The 24,330-nt window shown below is 43.8% G+C and overlaps 2 protein-coding genes across 3 annotated transcripts in view; one reads left to right on the top strand and one right to left on the bottom strand.

Annotated features, from left to right (window-relative positions):
* NCAPH (non-SMC condensin I complex subunit H) overlaps nt 1-24,330 on the bottom strand; it is a 414,052-nt gene that overhangs the window by 326,238 nt on the left and 63,484 nt on the right. For both annotated transcript variants that reach the window (XM_085634348.1, XM_085634347.1), the window contains exon 3: nt 12,295-12,385. In XM_085634348.1, the coding sequence (XP_085490474.1) occupies nt 12,295-12,385 (91 nt within the window). The remainder of the gene's footprint in view (nt 1-12,294; nt 12,386-24,330) is intronic.
* ITPRIPL1 (ITPRIP like 1) overlaps nt 7,556-24,330 on the top strand; it is a 130,407-nt gene continuing 113,632 nt past the window's right edge. Inside the window, exon 1 of the mRNA XM_085634349.1 lies at nt 7,556-7,630. Within this exon, the coding sequence (XP_085490475.1) occupies nt 7,561-7,630 (70 nt within the window). The 5' untranslated portion in view covers nt 7,556-7,560. The remainder of the gene's footprint in view (nt 7,631-24,330) is intronic.

Below are 24,330 nucleotides of genomic sequence, written 5' to 3'. Positions count from 1 at the left end.
ATGTTCAAAAAGGTACACGACTAAACTAACCAAAGCAAAATAAATCTGGCACGTGGAGTAGTCATTTGGGCTCACGAGCCAGAGGACCAGTAGCCTTAGTACTGAGATTCAGTTTAGTTGGAGAAGCTTGAATAATCAAAATCTGTTGACAGAGGAGTAGACAGGAACTTGGAATGGGAGGCACTGCCCTAGAATGTGGTGCAACAGATCTGTGAAATCCCATGCCTAAGAAGGGTTTTATCCATTGAGACAATACAGGCTTTAATGAGGCTTGGTTAAATGGAAAGAGCAGTTCCTGAGTAGTTGAAGATGGCTAAAGGATTTCCATCGGATGTTAGGTTTTACCAAGGGCCCTTCTAGAGCATTTGCTGGTTTCCCTACCACAGACATAAAAGAATAGACTCCCTCAGAGCGAAGGACTGAAGGGTAAGGAATGTCACTTGTTGCACTTCCATTTTGGACGTCAAGAATAAAGCCATCATCCACGTGATAAGGCAGAAGGCGCTATCCACCTGTGAATCATTTTTTTTTTTTTTTTTTTTATAAAGAGTTTTCTATAGTGCGGACCAGAAGGGTATCAGAGCGCTTTAAACTGAGGACACAATACGAATAAGGCAATTTGCAAAAAAGAACAGCATACATAAGATCAATTTAGTTACAAAGTTCGTAAGGTTGCAGGCATGGGAGTATTTCTAAGCAACTGGTCGAGAGCAGCCAAGGTGTCTTTCGAGGGATAGCAGGGGCAAGTTCAGGGTGTACATCTGTAATGGTCCATGTGATAGTTTACGCGAGGAATTTGCACATAGGAAATTATTTTGCTTCTTTTTTTAAACAGAAGAGTAGAGGAAATGTTTCTGATGTAGGGAGGAAGCGAGTTCCATATTCTTGGTGCTGCTCCACAGAATGCTCTGTCAGAAGTTTTTTTCTTTCTAAAGCGAGAGGGTTTCAGGAGTAAATTATCTGCACTCCTTGAATGTCTGATTCCTCCAGATAAGGTCAGTTTTTGGGATAGGTACTGGGGAGTATTGTGGTTAAGCGCTTTGTGAGTGATGCATGCCATTTTTAGGTGGATTCGAGCTTCAAAAAGGAAGCCTGTTGAGCGCTTTCAGGTGTGGCGATATGTGGTCAAATTTCCTGGATCCTGTTAGGAGTCTTGCTGCGGCGTTGAGACAGGCTTTTAATGGGGCGGTTGAGATTTTGTGAAGTCCCGCGAGGGTGGTGCATCCGTACTCCAGCCTTGAGATGACTAAGGATTGAACTGCAGTTTTGAGGTCCTGGTTGTCGATGTACGTTTTCATTTTCCTGAGATAGCTGAGGTGAAAGCGTGCGTTTTTAGCCAACAGGTTCATGTGTGTTTGCATGTTAATGTTCTTATCTAGAGTAATTCCAAGTGATTTGGTGGAGTCCACCAGAGTGGACATGCAGTTAAGTGCAGTGATCAACTTGGACCATTCCTTTGTCTCCTGGGATTTATTAGGGGGGGGGGGGGGGGGGGGGGGGGGGAGGGGGGGGGGAGATTAGAAGAAATTCAGTTTTTTGTGAGTTTAGCTTGAGGAAGTTGCTTGTTAGCCAGTGGACGGTCTTTTTGAGTGCCATGTTCATCGATATTATGTCTTCAATGGAGGAGATCTTGATGTAAAGTTGAGTGTCGTCCGCGTACATGTGGTAGGCTATGTTTACCTGCTGTAATAGTTCGGGTAGCGGTTCGACATATAGTTTGAATAGGGTGGGGGATAGGGTAGAGCCTTGTGGTACACCCAGAGGGTTTGGTGAGGAGCGAGAAAGATTTTTGTTCACCATGAAAGATTGCATTTTGTTCACCAGAAAGGATTTGAGCCATTGAAGGACTGAGCCAGATAAAGCCATCCTATTTCTAGTCTTTTTAGAATTTTTCGAGGTTGACCGTGTCGAAGGCTGAGGAGAGGTCAAGCAGGACTAGTAGACAGGTTTTGTTGCGGTCAAGAGCAAGGAGGGCGTCGTCCACTATATGTAGAATGGCTGTTTCTGTGCTATGGCCGGGTCTGAACCAGATTGGTTGGTGTTCAGAAGGTTGAAGTCCATGATGTGTTGGTTCAGTTGAACACATTTTTCCAGGACCTTGGCTAGCATGGGAATGTTAGCTATGGGTCGGAAATAGTTGGGGTCGGAGGAGTTCACAATGGGTTTCTTTAGTATAGGGGTGACCTGGCCTGTTTTTAGGCAGTATATGCCCTGGCGCAAGCGAGGCGTTGATGATTTTGGTCCAGAGAAGGAAGAGGACTTGGTAGATGTGGGGAAGGCAAATTGAGGGGACTGGGTCATTGAAATGTTTGTTGAGTTTGGTGGTTGCAAGTGTTTTGGTGATGTCATTAGGATCGTACAGTTTGAAAGTGGACCATTGAGAGTTATTTTTTGGCAAAAGTAAATCGGGTTGGTCAGGGATTTCAGCTTGAGTGCGCTTTGGGGTGGTTGCGTTCGCTGCGGCCATGTTAAGCTCGAGTTGGAGGGAGTTTGTTTTTGCTGTGAAAAAGGAGGAAAATTCTTCACTGCTAAGCTGTGATTTTGCGGTTAAGAGAGGATTTAGCCAATTTGTTAGATTGTTGTTTTAGAATGTCAAAGAGTTTCGTTGGCCTGTTCTTGGCATTGCCTAGTTCTGATCTAAAAAGGTATTTTTTGGATTGTAGAATACTTTTGTTATAGGAGTTTCTAGCTTGCCGAAGTAGTATGAGATGGAGAGGGGAGGGATGCTGTCGCCATTTCCGTTCTGATGATCTAAGTTTAAGTCTTGCTTCATTTAGAGCTCCGTTAAACCAAGGGTTTTTATCTTTGTCTGGAATTCGTTTGAGCTTAGGTGGGGCAGCTTGGTCAAAGATCTTGGTCATCGTAGAGTTGTAGTGGTCGGTGAGGTCACCGACGTTATTCATGTTGTTGGGGGGGGGGATGAGAACTTTCTCACAGTGGGAGGCTAGGGTGTTCCAGTCGAGGTTTTTTGTGTTTCTTATCCATTGTTTAGATCCGTTTTGTAGCGGGAAGGTTTTCTTGGTAGCGGAGGAAATACTGAAGGTGATGATGTGATGGTCAGACCAGTCACAAGAGGTGATCTGGATAGATTCAATCGTGTTTTGTTTCATTGAGCCAAGTTTCCGTAAGGATGATTATGTCCGTTTTCATGTTCAGGGTGAGGTCGGCGATATCCGAGGCGTGTTTTGAGGCTGAACGGCAGCGTAGAAGGCAGGAGCTCAGATTAGAGGAATTCTTTATGGACGGCTCGTGAATTTCGTGGTTGGTGGTTACGGATTGGAGGTTGTTCAGGTTTATTCCTCCGAGTTTTGGATGGGATGTTCCGTTTGGGTTGATCGGGACTGGGAGAATAGAGCATTTTTCTTCAGTGGTAATGAGGGGAGCGGGACATTTGTTAGACAGTAAGAGGGTTTGGATTTCCTGATCCGTTGGGTAGTAAGAATCTTCTTCAAGTCTGATGGGGCTTGTTGGGTTTTCATATAGTAGTAAAAGGGTGTGGATTTCCATGTCCGTTAGATAGTTGGGGAGTTTGCAAGTGCGTAGGACTCGATTTGACAGAGGTAGGGGGACAGTTTTTATCACATTGTTGATTAGCGCAAGAGGGTGTTGAAAATTGCTAAGTTTGGAAAGAGTTTTCAGCAAGAAGGATGCTTTTGATATCTAATATAACGTTCTGAAGTGTTCTGGATGTTAGGTAGGACTGGGTAATGAGAGGGTCTTGTTCAGAAGTTAAGAGGAGGATACATGATTGGCGGACAGGGAGGGCTGGGAGTGGTATTGCTGAGGGGTTTGATGTCTGTGTGGATAGTGTGGTGGGAATGTGTGGCAGGGAACGGGGTGGTGGATAATGAGAGGGATATGTGCTGGCTGGGGGTTTTAATCTGACTCGATATAGTGGCCGTGTCGTGGTGGGTGACATCAGAAGTCTGTAGAGGATTTGGGAGGAGAGTGATGGAAGTGGGGATATGGGAGGTGGCGGAGTGTGGAGATGTGTAAGGGCGGAGATTGGACAAAATGGGAGGGGCGTTGCTGTTGGTTCTGATGAGGATTTCATTTGGGGGTGTGGGTGATAAGAGATCTAAGGGAGGTGATTGTCGCCTCTTTTGTCGGTGCTGGGTAGGGGGACTCTGATCTACAGGAGATGAGGTGGGGGGTGGAGGTAGGTCCTGTGGTGCATTGGATGGGGAGATGGTGTGGTTTTATTTTGGGTGGGAAATTATTTGTCGAATAGTTCTAGGCCCTTGTTAGCTGCTTGAATAAGAATAATGCCTTTTTTGTAGGATGTTATGTTTAGGGTGGCTCTGAGGTTTGGTGCGGGTGAAGTTGTTATCCTGATTCCGTAGGGGATATTATTATGGCTACAGATTGATAGTAGCTTAGAAAAGGCGGACTGGCATTTGGCTATTTTTCTAGTGAAGAATATAAGGTTATTGATTATAGCGCCCTGCTTGGTGTTGAAGGAGGAGTCCAGTAACAAGACTTCAGGGTTTTTTCTGAGAAGGTTGTGCTTGAAGGTCTTCGACTGGGAATCCCTTTTTAATTTTGGATTAAGATTCAGTCGCCATGTCTTAATATATTACACTGGCTAGCCGTTACGCTAGCTTCTTATGATGCTCTTCAATTAGACCACTTTCACGTTTTAAGAGGAGGGGCTTGTGAGGAGCATCATCAGCCTCCCAAGTAATAAATAACAGCAGAAGCACTGAAATGGTCGTAGAGCGGGGGGGCCATATCTGTTGGCAAGATCAACGTGGAGTTCACCCTTATGCAACTTGTTAGATGTAAGAATGCCTGCCCGTCATTTCAGCTGTCATCTTAGGGTCAGACTTCTAGAGTGCAGAGGAGAATTGAGCATACTACTTTGATACTTGAAAAACCTTAGACATCATGAAACCGTCATCTTCGGGTCAGGCATTCTTCCACTAGAGTTAGTCCAGGAGATGAGGTCGCACCCTCCAACAGGTGCTTTTTATGTGGAATTCGCTCAGTGCAGCAGCGCATGCAAATGAAAATAAAGACCCTTCTTTCATCCCCCTGCAAACAGAAGCTCTTTATCTCGGAGGTATTTCCTAGTCTTCGCGAGACCGCCATTTTGGGGTCAGGCACCATTCAGATAGAGATTAGAGAATAGTTTAGGCAGGCAGCTGGAAACGTACCTTCAAAGTGTGTCAGTTCACTGCGCGCTGCATCTACAACAGGAGCCTGAAAGGGACCGTCACTCCCTCTGAGCATCTTTGCAAAACGGATCGCTGGACCTTGCAGTGTGTATCCATGCTTAAGCAGCCACTTTAGGACAGTCTATGACCCGCAAGGACTGATAATGCCAGCGCTATTATCACATCGGGAGATGCATTCGGATAGGTCACCTCCATGTACCTGTAACCTCTGTATGGCGTGTCCAAGGTATCAGGAGTCTGAGCTGAGACCTTCCATCACTTAAGAGCATTCAAATACTTTGGAGAGAGGCTGCATCAGGGGCTGGCCCTTGAAGGAGGGACAAACATTTTCTCTAATCAGTCGAATAAGGTCAGCCAGCTTTGAGGGCTGAAAGTAAAAAGTCCACGCCTGGGTAGAGAAGGTCTTCCTTGAAGGCAATGAAAAGGATGGATTCTGCAGAGGTGCAGAGTTGGGAGCAATCGGTTCAGAGTCACAAACTCTGCAGTCACAGCTTCCCCTTGGGGAGTGGTCCACAAGTGTTGGTCTTGAAGATATGCAGAATGGCTTGCCTAAAGGTCTGGACATACAAAAGGGCCTGCGGATGGAGCAGGAAATACAGATTGATCATTCTAAAACTCGAGATCAGTTCCAAAGACGAGGAAGAGACTGGCCCCAGGAAAAAGCTGTTGAGTCTTGAAATGTTCCTGGGATTGGTAATGTTTGCTGAGAAAAGAACTTTTTCTTCCTGTGGCCCAAAAAATAAATAAAAATAAAACGCTTCCCACCAGGAGACTTACCCAGGGAAGGTAAGAGGGATTATTTTGGAGTATCCGTACCAGTTTGTGCCAATAATTTGGCCTTATGTTACAGAATGGTCTTCGGGTACGTGGACTAACCAGTTGCCTGCTGAGGAGTCCTAATAGGATCCCAGGCACTGTATGCAGATTTTATATGGCTCAAAGATCTTCTTATGACAACATATGCACGGTATGAACCAACATACCTCATAAGTAGACACTGGACTTAGTTGCTGGCAAATCTGTTCAGAAGACATTGAAGGAGAGAACCTGAACTGCAATGGTAAGGCACAGAAAGACAGTACCTGATGCAAGCACCAAACGTAAGCAAATGCTGTAATTTGCTGGAAAAGTGAAACTAAATCCTGTGTTCCAGAAATCTGTCTGGAAAACTATTGTTGGGGGGATACATTTCTCGATTCAGTCTGACACGCGAAAGATACACATAAGATGAAATCCTAAGGAAGAACAACCCATTAGAATAGCCCTTAAACATTCCTTGCCTTGCTATGAGATGCAGGACATTCTGTAAAGGGACTAAAGGTATGGTCATTATGCTGGACAATGGCAAGGATGTGAACTTTCTTCCCAGGAGGGTGGAATAAAGTACATATACTCTGCATTCATGCATTCAGTGAAATATTTTAACCCACTCCTGTTAATTAATACTCAATCAGTGAATCATAATCAAAATTCTTCATATAGATTGGCAGATCTTTTTGAAGAATATGCCACGTTAGTTTGCATGCGTTTACCACGCATGCCATTACAACGCGGTCGTTACAACGACCGCGTTATTACCTCGCATACCATTACAAAGCAAGTCTGAACAACAACTTCCTGTAAAAGGGGGTGGGGGGGCTGGATTTGGAATAGATAGTATAATTTACTATTACAACTTCAGTCTGTGCACATGTGCAACAGTAGGGAAGGTGTTGGATTTTAAATTCAACACCTTCTGCACCCTACAGCAAGTCGTTGTTCTGACTTGTGCTGTAATGGCATGCATTGTAACAACCCAGTCGTTGTAATGACCGCGTTGTAATGGCATGCATGGTTTCGCACTTGTGGTAAACGATGTTTACCCTTTTTGATTCTCTTTGCAAGAATTCCTGACATGACTAGCAACAGCGCCTGTACAATTGCAAAAGTCCAAAGAGCCAAATCTCCAATTAATTCTAAGACAGGTTCTTGCACTCCGGCATTCAGAGAGGCGGGAACATGGCGGCTGGTAGCTAGACGCTCACGGGCGCCATTATGGGGGAGGTGTTACTGGGAGAGCGGCAGCTACACAGCTACGCGGTAGCCGAAATCAGGCACAAATAATGCTTGCACTTCCGGAACTCCTTACGGGACTCCTGGCTCTCGGGACGATCCTGGAGATCGGAGGCTGATGCGTGGGTCCCCAGGGACGCGCTGGAGCGAGGCAGCTGGAAAACTTCAGCGAGCCTGGAAGGCTGGGATTAGAGCTGGCAGCAGAGACAGAACAAGTCAAGCTTGCCTGCAGTATGTCGAGGAGGCGGGGAACGAGGAGAGGGGCGTGAGCAGAGTGGCAAAACAGCAGAAGCAGGGAGAGCCGGGTAGGAGCGGGGGGCAGTATTTGCATATGGAGACAGGAGATATTAAGGAAGGTGAGGCACCCTCCAGGTATACATTGAGGACCAGGAACATGGGAGGTAAGGCAAATCTTATTTCACCGGACGCATTGCCAGAATTGCCACAAGGAGTTAAAACTATTAAGGCAAAGCGAAGGCGACAAGGAGGGAGTTCCAAACGGAGGGGATTAGGAAAGTCCCAGTTGGGAAAAATAACGAGGGGAAAGGCACAAATAAATCTGGCACTTTACCCTCTAAAGTAAAAATTACTCCCTCACTTAAATACTTTTTCCGGGTGCTTCCGAGTAAGCAGAAAAATGGCGCAGGGGGTTAAAGCCCCAGTATAAAAGAGCGCACTTCAGATATGCCTGGGAGTAGGGCTAAAGTAGCGGATACTATCAATGCGGAAGAGAGTGCAAATAGTGCTGGTGGAAATGAGAACGTCAAGGGATGGGGTCAGGGAACCAATTTAACAGTCCCCTTGAGTAACAGGTTTGCAGTGCTAGCATCACCTGAAGGCCATGAAGCTTTGCTCTCAGAAGTAAATGGGGACAGACGGAGTAGCACGGATATGGGACCATCTGAAGCAAGCAAAGATGCAGAAATCTCTCTGGCAAGCATATTATTGGACCTTAAGAACGATCTAAAGAAGCGCTTTGAGGTCTCAGAAGCAAATCAACTGAGTATACAAGCTTCATGTTCAGAGCTAACGCAGAAGCTGGATGAAGTAACCCTGCACACAAAGAAGTTGGAGGAAGAAGTAAACACCGTGAAACAGGATGTTGAGAAGAACGCATCTGAGATTTCCAAACTCAGAAGGCAAAATCAAACCTTAAGAGAAGATTTGGGGAGAGTGGAGAACCATTCCCGCAGGAATAACCTAAGGTTTCTGAATATTCCTGAAATCGAGGAAGGAGCGGATTTCAAGGCCTTTATAATCTCGCTACTGCGAAAAATAATTTTGAAACATAAGGTAGCGATTAACCTCTAGCATGAAATCCAGAGGGCGCATAGAGAGCCGTTCCGGCGCAATCTACAAAGAACTAAACCTAGGAAGATCTTGGTAAACTTCCTCTCCTATACTATTAAAGAAGAGATACTCAGCAGAGCGCTGAAAAATGGTCCCTATTTGGTAAATGGATATTCTCGGCTTGTCAGATCTGGCGTGTGTAAGGCTACAGAACAGAGGCAGTGGGTGTTAGGCAGCAAGATGGAGGAGCTCCGGAAGATGGGAGCAAAAGTCCAGCTAAGATTCCCCGCAATATTGCGTATCATGTGGAATAATCAAATGTATAATTTACTGACAGTTGAAGATGTGGAACCATTAATTGATCGGATTAGAAAGGGAGATACTGCCAAATGACTGACAGGACTACAGGATAGGTGGCTCTCTAAAGTTTGAATGTATTCGCGGAAATTCCCCTAATGGTGCGCCCATAGGCATGGTTATGCCTAAAAAGATAGGGAGGGTTCCCCAGGGTAGATGTAGGTGGGAAGGTGGTGGGGGGCACAGGGGGGGAGCAGTGGGATAAAAAAAAAAGTCCTCAGAACCTTTTATGCAGGTAAAATTCGACAACGAAGTAAAGAAGCAAGGAATAGAACATCTTGGGAGGTATTATGGCTAACATTCAGAGTAGACATTCTTACATGGAACCCAGACAGAGGAAAGGGATGGAATATTTAAAAAAAAGACCAGCACAAATTATGATTTTACAGGAGACGCACTTATTAGCAAATGAAAGTAGGGAGCTGTTTGGTGGGTGGGTGGGTTTAAAAGGTCATCGCTTCAGATCAACCACATGTTGTAAGGGAGTAGCAATCTTAGTTAGAAGTGGATGTGGGATAGAATTAAAGGCGTCGAGCACGGACAGCTCGGGCAGATGGGCCCTAGCTCGTTTAAAGTGGGCGGATAGGGATTTTTTTATGTGTGGGGTTCTACGTGTGCTGATGGACCCTGTATTGGACCGTTCAATGAGAAGGGAGAGTGCATATGTCTCCAGAATGAGGAACGCCTTGAAAAGTATGAAATGGGACCTAGATCTATTAGATGTGTGGAGATATCTGAGAGGGAGGATGAGGGGGTACACGTATCGCAGTAAAAAGCACCATCATTTTTTAAGATTAGATTATTTTTTAGTTGATAGATGCCTCGTAACGAATATCAAAAAGATCAAACACCTCCCAGCTCACATTTCAGACCATTCAGCTGTCTAATAACCTTACAAGCACTAGGACCGCAGCCTCCTAAGAAATGGACACTAAAGCATGCCTTGCTTCTAGAAGAGAGGGTGGAGACAGCTCTGAAAAAAGCAGCAACAGAGTATTTTGTCAACAATAAAGAAACTGCTCCCCCAGGAATTGTATTGGAAGCCTTAAAGGCATATATGCAGGGGATCCTAAAAAGCCTTACCTGTGCAAAAAAACGAGAAGACAGGGCAGAACTAATGAATTTGGAAAAGGAAGTTGGGATTCTAGAGGAGATTTTGCACACCACAAGCGTGGGAGAGGAAAGGGAGAAGATCGAAAGGAGGCTAGAAGAGGTCCAACTAGAATTTAAAATCAGGCTGGAACGAAAGTGCAAAGCAAGATGGCAAGCAGTGAATATGAAGGAATTAGAGTATGGTGGGAAAGCAGGAGCCTTGTTAGCTTGGAAAGCCAGAGTAGAAAGATTCAGAAATGATATAATGGAGTTGAGAAGTGATTCGGGGGTGAAGTTGGACAGCTAGGAAACTATGCAGGAACATAGTAGCGCTGTTTTCGCAGCTTTATAAAGGAAGATATCATTCCTGATTGTCGAAAGTTAAGAAACTGGCTGGAATCTCCCAGATTGGAGGGGGAAGTATCCAGAGAGAGATTAGGTATTTGGATTAGTATTGTTAATTCATTGCAGGATATTCCCCAACACAATCTAGAGAGGGTTGCCAAGGACATTGAGAAAGTACTAACTAGGTGGAAGAATCTCCCACTAACATTATATGGAAGGGGTAATCTTATAAAAATGGTGTTCTTGCCGAAGCTTACATTTCTTTTTAATTGTATACCTCTCATCTTCCCGAGGCCTGATTGATAAAATACAGGGCAAAATTGGGCAGTTTTGTTTGTGCAGACAGGGAAGAACGTATGGCTTGGAAGAAATTGCGGCGTAAATTGTCAGGAGGAGGGCTGGCACTACCAGATCTAAGGTTATATTGCATGGCATTTCAGTTTAAGAACTGTAGAGCTTTATAAGGTACACCGGGGCACAGGGTGTGGGGCGGGCTGCTAGAGGAGATGGTTAAAGAGTGGGGTGCAAAAGGGTTTCTGTATAAATTTGGGGCAAAGACATTTAAAAAAAAGTAAAACTGAAGACGCTAAAGGCAGCACTAATTCTGTGGGTCGAATAAGGAACACACTAGGAATTAGATGCTATTCAGGGGGGCACCAATCTGGGATTCCCCAGGCACGCCGGAATGTTTGCAAGATCAATCAAGTTTCCCACTTAGGAGGGCAGGAATAGAGTACTGGCGGGGGAGCTCATGATGATAAAAGAGGTGGTGCCATGAAAAATATTGTGGGTAAGGACATGGGGATCCCTCTCAAGGTTTTAAGTATCTGCAGTTACTGTCCTAGGGGGAGGCAAATGGGAATGAGAGAAGGATTTTGGAAGTTAGAAAAAAAGCTACAGAATCAAATCCCAATAAAGAAGGAAGTAAGTGACTGGTATCGAACATTGGTGTATTTTGAAGAGAAGAAAATCAAAGCACCCTATGAGATCTGGGATGGTGTGATGCAGATGTTGGAGCCAAAGAAACTGTGGCAACTTTCCTTTAAGTTGCTTTATAAAGTAGTGTTAGACCTGTCAGCCCTTTGTTAAACCATCAAACTTAAAAAGGAATAATTTTTTATGGCCAACAGGCTCTATTGGACACCATATAAATTAGCAAAGTTCGTAACAGCTGTTGCCCCAAGATATCATAGATGTGGTGTGCTGTCGACAGACACATGTTTTTTGAATGCCCTTGTTAAAGGACTACTGGTCTACAGTGGAAAAGGCTATAAATGAAATTCTCTGCGCCAACATAAAAATAAGCCTATCATTGATAATGTTGGGAGGAGAAGATAAGCCCCTTACTAGGGATCAGCAGGCCCTGCTCTTATCTGTTTCTCCTTGCTAGGCGAGAAATTTGTAAAAAATGGATAGAAGCTGTACCACCCCTTGGGATGGACTGATTTCAGGCAGCAAAAAACACCTGTAAAAAGGGTACAGGATTAGAGACTAATACACATTCTAAGATCTGGGAAGCTTTTCTGATTTGGAATGGCACAATAAGAACCTAATTGTATTAGTCCTATGATTACACCTGCGTGAAACTTGCAACCAGGTTACTGGATAGGCTTGTGCTCAGGACTATTGAGCTATCGCAAAAAGCCTGGGAAGGTACAGAATGGCTGGCAGGCTGCAATTTGCATACAATGGTGGTATGAGGACAACAACAACAACAAAAAGATAGCTTCTTGCACTTGTCGGTGGACAAACACATACACACACATACTCCAAAGAACATCAAATCTGCTGCTTCACAATCAAGAAACAAACATGTAGCTGTGTAGCAGGAGAATTAACAGATTCCAAAAGATCAGTCCTAGAAGAGTAGAAAACAGCAGTCACTTAGCCAAGATGATTCCTTCAGTGCAGCCTGGACAGATCCCCTCACTGTAAATAAGAGACTGGAGAGGAGAGGAGAGAAAGATTATGTACGACTCACATTCTCCGTTGACAGCTTAATGCAGGTCGAGTAATGATCTGTGATTTGTGTATTGTTCAACTTTGGGATGAGAGTTGGAGTTTCAGCTTGCCTGAAATAGAAAAATATAATTAATTACATTAAAGTGGTAAAATGATACTTGTGCATTGGTTATAAATATCACGCAATAGTTTGAGCAAGACATTTGGTCATAAGAAATGTCACAAGAACAGTCATGTGATAGTGTTTGCCCTGGAGGAAATTAGTCTTTCACTCAACTGAATTATACTTTCAATAGTATTTTATGCATTCTAAATCCAATATTGCAACAGATGTTTTAACCAGGTTTTCTGTATAAGAGGGAAACTACATTGAAAATATCTATGTAAAAAAGAAGCAGAGCGCTCTGGGTAGTTCCCAAGTTTAGGTGGAGAGCAACTCCTTTATGGAGCACCTTACAACACCATAATGAAAGCAAAACACTTGTCTGGGGTTGCTTTTATTCATTCCGGGTTGGCTTGGATGATTTATTTTAGCAACCCAAAGATGTTATACTGTGCCTGGAGTGGTAAAAGGCTTTTTTTTATTTTACAGCTTGGAGTGGATGGCACAGTGATAATCCTAAGCTTAAAGACTTGGCTACAGAAATGGCAAAAAGACATTGTCCCTTTCTAGCTCAGCATGCATGGAACAAGCATCGGCAAAGCCAATAGGCTTCGCCTATGTGAGAGCTATTGGTTTGGTTGTACAGTATGTTTAACGTTTTATTCTAAATTGCCATGAGGCAGCCATTATTCTTTTGTTATTTATTAATTGTGTGAGGGATAGTTAGAGCTTTGAAATTAAATATGAAATGGAAAGTAAGTAGCAACACTAACTAGGGCTGTCTTAAAAAAAGTATTCCGATATAGTGAGCACAACTTTATTATGGGGGTTCGGAGGGTACTTAATATAGAAAATAGGATGGGTAGTGGTAGATAATCAGTAAGGTGGATAATGGGTAGTGTGATATTAAGCATCATATTTGGTAGGAAGGGTTGTTTAATTTATGAAATAATTAAAATGAATGGAAAAGATTGCTATTATTGTGCAAATTAATAAATAGGCAAGCAGGTCCTCAAATTTGATAACATGTGCTTGAGCTAAGAATGAATGCTATTTGTTTCTAAAAGCACAGCAAAAGTGTGTCCTTGAAGATCATTCTTGGCATAGAAAAGTTGAAAATAAAACTTATGTTACGGGAAAGTGTTCAGTCACAAATATTGTTTGAAGGTTAACTTAAATGAAAGGCAGCATTGTTTGAGGTGGAATAAAAGTAAATTTAAAGCTGAATGTGAATGTTGCCCTCTTGGTCGTTTTTTGGACACCCATAAGCTAAAATAAGTTGAAGGTAACATTTTCCTGAATACCTTGCACACATCATGTTTTTTTGCTGGCACAACCATTGTTTAAAGCTGTCCAACAAATTAATTAAAAAGGTAGCATTGTTCAAGGGGAATAAGGTTCTAGGTTGTTGTTGAGGTGTAGTCACGAATATTCTTTTAAGTTGTCTAACATAACAAACGAAAAACATCATTTTATGAGGTGAAATAAAGATAAACAATTACTCACATGCAAGGTCCGTTTGGTTTGATATAAGATGAGCCTCCCATACTGCTTTCACTTGCAATGTTAAGGGTGGGGGACTGGATTAATTTTTTTTTTACATGTCCACAATAACTAATTTTCACAATAATCACAAGGACTTGTGGCATATCTGGGACCTGAATGGGGGTTCCCAGCTTCAAAGGTCACAACTCTGCACATAAAACACATACCAATGCAAGTCTCCTTATCTCCAGATCAGTGGCCATTAAAGCTGTGGAACCGGTAAAAGTCCAGCATCAGCATTAGAAGCACATTTTCTTATTTCACAGGAAATGTAATGCAACAGAGTGCATGTGTATAACAGATAAGTAGCCCCCCCTCCACAGTTACATGTTAAACACCTGAACTCGTACAAATGAAAAGTGTTTTAAAAAAGAAAGAAAAAAAAAGGCACAGTAAGGACGTGGCCGAGATGCAGTTTCAAACAGTGGTGAAAGGTAAATAAACAAGCAGACAATCATCAAGAGGGTGGGAGGTATGCAGACAGAGATAGCTACAAAAGATGCACTCTGTATAGTGGCTCAACAAAAAGACAAAATTGCTGTCTAAAGTGCGAGCAGTGGAAGGACACAAGTACTTGGGCCATGCTCTAAGGGAGGGTCCCATGCAAGAAGAGTGAAGTGCCAAACAGCAGGAAGCTAGCAAAATAGATTGGCTTTGAAGCCCACCAATTGTAAGTAATGGGATGGCCCCAACTCCACTAACAGTAAACAAAATGTCTCGAAGACAGCAAGTGCTCTAAGTGAGACTTAAAAACAGGCATTTGAGGTGAGCAGATTCAGAGACCGAAACGCGTTGATCGTTTCGCCTATAGCCATGCAAATGAAGATGTAAAGAAAAGAAAAATTGCATAAACTACGGGAGTGCGACCCGTTTGTCCCTCTGTATAGAAGGATTGTGTTGAAATATATATATATTATATTAATTTCTTTCGCGCAAACCTACTCAGTTTGAGAGTCGCAATGCTATGCTGATTGAGATGCTTGAACTCTGCCTCCTTAACAACAACTTTATGTTTAACAGTTTGCTATACCGGCAACTGAGGGGCGTAGCAATGGGGGCTAGCTTTTCCCCAAGCTACGCCTGCCTCCACATGGGTTACTGGGAGGAGACTATCCTTCGCAAGGATCATGCACAGTGCCTCAGAGATAATGTTGTTGTATGGCTGCGGTTTATCGATGATTTATTTGTAGTGTGGAAAGGTTCATTAGAGGAGGCACATGGGTTTATTGAGAGTATAAATGTGAACAATCTCAACCTCCAATTCACTGCCACGTGTAGCCAAACTCATGTCACATTCCTTGATACCGAGGTCTACATCTATGCGGGCAAGCTAGAAACTAGGCTACATCGTAAACCCACTGCAGGCAACACAACCCTACACACCACGAGTGCACATCCACCCCACCTCATCAATAGCATACCTTATGGGGAGATGTTACGGTTGAAGAGAATATGTAGCAATGGCAATGATCTCAGGACAGCACAAGAGCAAAGTAAACACAGATTTAGGGCGAGGGGTTACTCGGTGAACATCATTGAAAATGCCATAGTTAGATCCAATGCACTTAATCGTGATGATCTGTTAAAACCCATTAGTGGAGTTACCAGCAACATATTGTTGCCTAACAATCAAGAGGAGACCAACAAAAACTCACCCCACAATTTTAGGATCATCATGGGCTTCAGCAAACAACAAGCTGATTTGCGTAAAATCATCAACAAAAACTGGCCCATTGTACGTAGTGATCCTGTCCTAGGTCCCATGCTCCCACATCAGGTTACCATTACACATAGCCGAGCCCCCACTATGAGACAAGCATTGGTTAATACGAATCCTGAAACCATTGACAAAACGTCTTGGCTACAACTCAATAGTGTTTTTTACAAATGCAAAACTTGCAAAGCTTGCTCACACGGTGTCAATACTAAAACTTTTATGGATCCTTTCAGTAACAGACAGCTCAGGATTAATAAATTGCTGACATGTAAGACTGAATTTGCTATTTATGTCCTCACTTGTCCGTGTAACCTGAAGTACATAGGCAGCACGAAACTAGCGGTACACAAACGCATTTTGCAACATTTGCGTGCGATCACCAACCAAGACAACACCTACCCCGTGGCTCGACATTTTAGAGAAGTTCACAGTAGTGATAACAAGGGTTTAAGCTACAATGTTATAGACTGCATTGAACCTAGCAGAAGGGGTGGGGATCGCGAGTCCAATCTCCGCAAATTGGAAACACGGTACATTCTGCAACTTAACACTAAGGTTCCCGCAGGTTTAAACATGACAGAGGACTTGCATACATGTTTGGGTTGATGTTACATTTTTATACCGCTCTTCAATGGGAAACCTTTTATCTGATGTGTTCTTAGCCATTTTTTACTAATTTTAGTCATTTGTCTTAACCCCATGAAATATGTAATTTTTAGGTTATTTATTTAGTATTTTACTATTTATTACTGACAAAGTGTACTTCCTTATGTAAAATTTGCGTGATTTGCACATCCCAATCCCATTATGGATTTCGGTGTTCCTATGCCTATGACTCAACTGCGCACTCATTACCACCCATAAGCTTTCCACATGACCGAGGTAGCTGGATCATTCTGGCATAGCATCAGGGTCCCACCGCAGTCCTTCTGATGTGAAAGATCCCTCTGTGAAATATCTAATTCTCTCCATACGGATTCTACTTTATCCGTGATATTGCCTTTTATGCCGCCTACCAACCTATTATGTGTTCCCTAATTTGCTTACCATATCCCTGTGTTACATCTGGATGAGAACCCCATTTTTTCATGTCCATATTATTTAGGATATGCAGTATTTCTAAACATTCGAGCACAGGCACTTTAATTGTATGTTTACACTTTACCAGTATATTTTTCTTGCACTATTCACTTTACTATTCAGATTGGTCTATGGGGCAACCTGTATTAATTACATAATATATTTTATCTCAATATTATTATACTATATATTTATATATTTATATTTTTATGTATGAGATATGCGGTATTATGTCTTTACGGTCTGACTAACATTCTGTGAATCCGCTTATTGGTAACCATGTTAATCATGAGCAACTGGTTAATCCACATTTCCATGCCTCACAGTTGACGGTTGCTCCCATTCTATATCCTGCCCAGACTCTTAGGGCATTTATGCCGGCATTGTAACTCATTACTTGCTTGATTATTTATTTGCATGTCGATTAAGGATCACTTGTAAATCTGTGGTTGGATATTTCTTCTCTTTTTACCAACGATGATGTATCCTTTTCTGTGTCTATGACCTTACACCCAGGTGATTCCCCCCATGTGACCAACGATTTCACTTTAAATTTGTAACTTCACGAGCTAATAGCTGTCATGTGATCAAGGCTCCACGGAGCCGAAACGTTATGGCCGTCGCTCTGGGTAATAAATGAAACCTGCACTAATCCCAGGCTCGTATACTTACTTCCTTGGCAGTTGAAGGACTTTCAAGGCTGATGGGAGTAGTCTTTTTGATATATTATATTTATATATATATATATATATATATATATATATATATATATATATATATATATATATATTATACACACACACATATATATATATATATATTCACTGTAAAAACCATAGGTTTCACACAGGTTATAGTTAGGAATTAGCATTTAAAAAACCTTGCAAATTCACTGAAAAAACCATAGGTTTCACACATGTTATAGTTAGTTGGACATTTCACTCGTAAAAAACCATTGAAATTCCCCCGTTATAGTTAGTTCAGCTAACTATAACTCGCGCGACCGCAATCCACTGCTGATGACGTCACATATTACATCACTGATGACGTCATCCAGTGAGTGTGTGTTTCTGTAAACTTTAAATATGTATAATATATATAGGGAAAAGGCCTGTGGAAGAATGAGTGGCTGTACAAGTGTGTGAATGGATGATTTTCTAGGTGCGTAACTGACTCTATATGTGAGTCATTTGAGATGTCATGAGTGATGTCATGAGTGATGTCACTAACCATGTCCTGAGTGATGTAACATGTGACGTCATCAGCAGTGGATTGCGCTCGCGCGAGTTATAGTTAGCTGAACTAACTATAACGGGGGAATTTCAATGGTTTAACGAGTGAAATGTCCAGCTAACTATAACATGTGTGAAACCTATGGTTTTTTCAGTGAATTTGCAAGGTTTTTAAAATGCTAATTCCCAACTATAACGTGTGTAAAACCAGGGTTAAAGTGGCACCAGTTATTGCCTTGGGTGAAAACCTTTCAACATCTCCCACAGCCTAACCTTATTATTGTGCACTGTGGTGGAAATGACCTAGGCACTTTAACTGGTGTAGGTCTGGAAATGCTTATTAAGGACACCTTAGTGCAATTGATGTCGCTTTTTCCTCAATCTGCCTTTGTATATTCTAACATATGCCAAAGGCAAAAGTGGAACTGGTCCAACCAATTTTGTCCGCAGATTGACAAAGCAAGAAAGCACGTCAACAAATCTGTTTCTGCTTTCCTCAGAGACTATTGTATGGGTTCTATATACCACAACAACTTGCGTTACAACATGCAAGACATTTATAGAGGAGACGGTGTACATTTCAATGATGAAGGGAACTGAGTCTTCCTCTTGAACTTTAGACTCTGCATCGGTACTTACTTGTAGGTACCAAAAAACACTCAATGAACACAACGGCTCTTTTTAGAGCCCCCCTAATATCTTAACACTTAAATTTGTTTTTTTCTTCTTTTTTTTTTTATTTTCTACCGTACGCGTACGGTAAGCTTACCGTACGCGCACCCCGCGATTTAAAAAAAAAAAAAAAATTAAATGTATTTTTCATACTTTTATGGCCTTCTTGGACCCCCTGACAAACGCTAGGGGGTCTGCAACTCTCTTCGTTGCCCCCTTTCCACGTTCTCCTTTTTTTATCAGTGTGAGACACACAAAATGGAGGCCGACACTTCCTGATTTCGACCGATTCGAATGTTTACAGTCATGTAACCACCAATAAGAATTGACCTCGCGCATGGCAGCGTACGGTAAGCTTACCGTACGCGCTCGGAGCGCGCCTATAGATATATATATTGATTTAAATGCTATTTTCTCAGCAAATACTGAACACATTTACACCAGACCTACAAAAGGCACATCCCTGACCTGAGGACTACCTCTTTGCCAAATTTCAAGTAATTCTGTTCAGCCGTTCGGGCTGTAGCTTGGACTAAAGGTCCTATGGAAAAATGCATGGGGAAAACGCGTTTTGGGACCCCCCCTTTTTCTCAGCCCCCGCTTGACGAATCTCCCCGAGACTTTCAGGGTAGGAGCGGAGCGCCCCACCTATTTTGAAAATTTCGCCAGGATTCGTCAATCTGCGCCAAAGTTATTCAAAATAGAATGTTGCGGATTTCCTATGGAAACACGGTCCTAACTATAACTACCTACTGGCGACTGCCAGTAGGATAGATATATATATATATATATATATATATATATATATATATATTCACTGAAAAAACCATAGGTTTCACACATGTTATAGTTAGCTGGACATTTCACTCGTGAAAAACCATTGAAATTCCCCCGTTATAGTTAGTGCAGGCAACTATAACTCACGCGACCGCAATCCTCTGCTGATGCTAATACTGTATTTAGACACTTATTTGCCCATGTCTTCTTCCATTAAATTTTAGCTATACATATATTACAAATATTTTTTTTTCATAAAGACACATATGTCCTTAGCAGAGGATTGCGGTCGCGTGAGTTATAGTTGCCTGCACTAACTATAACGGGGGAATTTCAATGGTTTTTCACAAGTGAAATGTCCAGCTAACTATAACATGTGTGAAACCTATGGTTTTTTCAGTGAATTTGCAAGGTTTTTTAAATGCTAATTCCTAACTATAACGTGTGTGAAACCTATGGTTTTTTCAGTGAATTTGTATGGTTTTTTAAATGCTAAGTTACTTTACGCCGTTCGTGGCGTGCGCGCCCACTTCACGCAGTTCGTTCCGTGCGCGAACTGTGCGCTTTGCGCACCGTGCGCGGAAAGTGAGGACGCGGTGCGCTTCGCGCACCACGCGCCCACTTTACGCAGTTAGTGCCGTGCACGCACGGTGGGCACGCGGTGCGCTACGCGCACCGCGTGCCCACGTTACGCTCGATGGGCCATGTACACACGATGCGCTTCGCGCACCGTCCGCACACGGAGGACATATTATGCGCTTCGTTGTGAAAGGTTATCTATTAAATGTTCATTTAAGTAAATATGCCATGTACAAAATGCGCACTACGGGCACCTTTTGCACACGGGGTGGGGAAAATGTGGATATTTTTTTATTTATTTTTGACCGTACGCGTACGGTAAGCGCAATCGGCGTTTTTTCAAAAAAAAAAAATTTGAATTTTTGGCCTTGGGGGTTCTTTTGGGACACCCTAACCATGGCTAGGTGGTTAGGAGCTGTCTAGCCTGCCCCTTTTCATGTTATCCAACTTTGTTTTTCCTCCCCCCCTCAGAGTGCGAGAGAGAAAATGGCGGCCGACACTTCCTGGTCTCGACCGATTCGAATGTTTACTAAGATCTAACAGCCAATCAGAATCGCGCTCGCGCACGGCACCGTACGCGTACGGTAAGCTTACCGTAAGCGCACGGTAAGCGCACGGAGCGCGCTTACAGATATATATATATATTGATTTAAATGCTATTTTCTCAGGACCTACTGAACAGATTTACACCAGACCTACAAAAGGCACTTCCTTGACCTGTAGACTACCTCTCTGCCAAATTTCAAGTAACTCTGTTCAGCCGTTCGGGCTGTAGCTGTGTCAAAAGGTCCTATGGAAAAATGCATGGGGAAAACGCGTTTTGGGACCCCCCTTTTTTCTCAGCCCCCGCTTGACGAATTACCCCGAGACTTTCAGGGTAGGAGCGGAGCGTAGCGCCCCATTAGTTTTGAAAACTTCGCGAGGATTCATCGACCGGCGCAAAGTTATTCCAAATAGAATGTTGCGGATTTCCAATGGAAACAGGGTCCTAACTATAACTATCTACTGGCGACTGCCAGTAGATAATATATATATAATATAGGCACAGAGCATTCGTCAATTTCTCCAAGAAAAGAATGCACAAACTCCTCTTCGTCGGTAAGAACTTCTTTATTTTCAAAGTATTAGAATCTCCCTTTATGTGTCATGACGCGTTTCGGCCGAAGAAAGAAAAAAAGAAATAAAGAAAAAAAGAAATAAAGAAAAAAAGAAATAAAGAAAAAAAGAAATAAAGAAAAAAAGAAATAAAGAAAAAAAGAAATAAAGAAAGAAAAAAGAAATAAAGAAAAAAATAAGAAATAAATAAATAAAGGAAAAATAAATAAATAAATAAATAAATATATATATATTCCCCTAACCCAGCATGTGATATTTGTAATTCTGATGGATACATCTGCCAGTGGATTCCTCACCTTGTGAATATCCCCTGCGCCAGCAACGTTCGGAAACTTTTGTAGCAGTCCACGCCGATGGGGTCGAAGAAGACGTCACAGAGACACTGCTCCGCTCGCGACTCCGCTGACGTCACCAGCTCCATAAGAAGACCTCGTCGGCGTGATGACGTCAGTTCCCTTTTTTCCGCGCCGTCGACGCCAACGGATTTCGGGAATCGTTGCTAGTAGCTTTACTGATACTTTGTGTATTCTTCTGAATTTCATCCGTTTCTCTTCGAGAAGATGACGGCAAAGAAATCGGGTTTCAAGCCCTGTCGGGAATGTGGCAAACACATGTAGATTACAGATACACATGAAGACTGTGTTTGGTGTCTCTCATCCAACCACGATGTGGATAGTTGCTCATGCTGCCGCAAGATGAGCTCCAAAGCTCTAAAAGAAAGGGAGGCGAAGCTTTACATCGCTAGGATGAAAAAAGAAAAGAGGAAGAAGAAAGTCCAGATCGAGGTCGGCGTCCAAGTCGACTTCGGGGCATGCTTCGCGAAGCAAGAAGCATAAGAAGAAGAGGAGGCATTCTTCTCATCATCACTCCGATAAGAGTTCGGCTCCGAAGTTGAAGTCGCCGGCTCGACGCCGGAGGGAATCCGCGTTTCCTTCTCCAGTCCCGGTTCCATCTCCGGCTTCATCTCCGGCTTCATCTCCGGCCGAGGATCTTCAAGTCCCGGGTGAGCCTGCAACGCAGTTTGTTCCACCGTCGGCGTCGGTTGGCCCGAGTCCAGTGATGCCTGAGCAGTACCCTGCATTCCCTGGTCCAGGTCAGCACCCCTCGCATTACCTAAATGCCATGTACGGGGTGTTTGAGGGCCATGTATACCACTGGTGCACCTGCGGGTCCAATGGCTTTTAATTTGGGAGTGCCGCAGGTCTATCCTCAAGCTCCCTTTATGCCGTTCTTTCCGGCGACGCCGTCTTGGCATCTACCGGCACCGAGGACGTAGACGCCGCTTCCCTCTTCGCCGGCTCGACCTCGTTCGACGCCTGCTGCTCCTGTGGATCCACGTTAGACGCCGATGCCGTCGGATTCGATCACGGCGCCGCCGACACCGCTGGTGCGGATTCGATCTAGAAGAGAAGCACAGAGTGGTGGATGAAAGGAGGTTCTTGTTGGAAGAAGCTGAAGAGGGAGAGCTGGTTGAGTCTGATGAGGTGTTTGAGGAGCGTAAGGAGGCTAGTGGACTGGATTGGTCTCCTGAGTGGGAAATCACTCCACCTTCAGATGAACCCTCAAAAGGATGCAGCACCGTATCATGCGGTCATCAGGAAGGCTGCGGAGCTGCTAGACCTTCAGTTACCAACCACGGAATTCAGGTCTAATATTCTTAGTGAAGTGCTGCATTCGCCTACTGCAGTCTCGGAGCCTTTGTTGCCCTTTAATGAGGCCATTATTGACCCTGTATTGGCGGTATGGCGTAAACCTTTTTCTGCTCCCGCAGTCTCTAAGACAGTCACAAGGAGGTATAGGGCGGCTCCAGGGGATCCTGAGTTTTTAACGTCGCACCCATCACCTGAGAGCCTGGTGGTTCAGGCGGCTTGCTCGGGTAAATCCAAGGGTGCCTTCCCTCCGGTTCCAGGGGACAGAGAGGCTAAAAAGATAGACCAGTCGGCCAAAAAGGTCTTTTCATTGGCCAGCATGGCCTTAAAGTCGACGAATGCAACTTGTCTGTTGGTACGCTATATCCATGCGCTCATGGACTCGGCGAAAAAATTGGCACCAAAGTTATCTGAGGAGGATAGGGTCGGCTTCAATGAAGTTTTGACTGATGCCCAGGCGGCAGCACGCCAAGTCATTCAAAGTGGACTTGACACGGCAGACTCAGTAGCCAGAGTCATGGGGTCTTCTGTTGCCACCAGGAGGGGTGCGTGGCTAAAGTCCTCCGAGTTCTCCTCGGATGTACAGTCAACTTTGTTGGACCTGCCGTTTGATGGGTCTGGTTTGTTCGTTAAGAAGGCGGATGCTGCTCTCGAACGCTTTAAGAAGAGCAAGGCTACGGCTAGGTCGTTGGGCCTTCAATCCCAGCCAAGGGGGTCTTTTAAGAGATATAGAGGGTTCGAAAGGGCAACCTTTCATACCTACAGACAGACCCAGCAGCAGCAGCAAAGCTCTTTGTCCAAAGGATACAGAGGCAGAATCAGGGGTCGCTCACGTGGCCGTCAACTCTCCTCCTCCTCTTCCTCCTCCTCAGCCCCTCCCACCACCGCAAAGCAGCCCTAGATCCGCCATTCTGGATCATGCTGGTCCTGTGGGGGGCCGGCTTACCCATTTTCTACAAGATTGGGAATCTATAACTACAGATCTCTGGGTTCTGGATCTTGTAGAAAATGGGTACGCCCTTCCCTTTCGGGAATTCCCTCCAAATTACCCTCCTTGTCAAGAGGCTTGCTCGGAGGACCACCGTCTTCTCCTGCAGGAGGAAGTCCTGAAGTGGTTTCAAAAAGGTGCGATAGAGGTGGTTCCAGAGCAGGAGAGGGGTCAGGGATGCGACTCCCGGTATTTCCTGATTCCGAAAAAGGACGGCAGATTGCATCCAATATTGGACCTCAGAATATTGAATCTTTTTCTAAAGCAAGAGAAGTTCAAGATGCTCACCCTTGCTCGGGTTCTTCAAGCGCTGAATCAGGAGGACTGGATGGTGTCGATCGACTTGCAGGATGCGTATTTTCACATCCCCATTCTGAAGTCGCACAGGAAGTATCTCCGGTTTACGGTAGGGTCGCAACATTATCAGTTTGCAGTCCTTCCGTTTGGTCTTACTACTGCACCCAGAGTCTTCACGAAGGTGATGGCAGTGGTGGCAGCCCATCTCAGGAGGTCGGGGATCTCGGTTTTCCCCTATCTGTACGACTGGCTGATCAAAGCGGAGTCACCAGAAGGTGCTGCATCATCTGCAAGATACAA

This window comes from Triturus cristatus, chromosome 11, assembly GCF_964204655.1.
Source record: "Triturus cristatus chromosome 11, aTriCri1.1, whole genome shotgun sequence".
NCBI lineage: Eukaryota > Metazoa > Chordata > Amphibia > Caudata > Salamandridae > Triturus > Triturus cristatus.
This window is presented reverse-complemented; position numbering and strand designations above follow the sequence as displayed.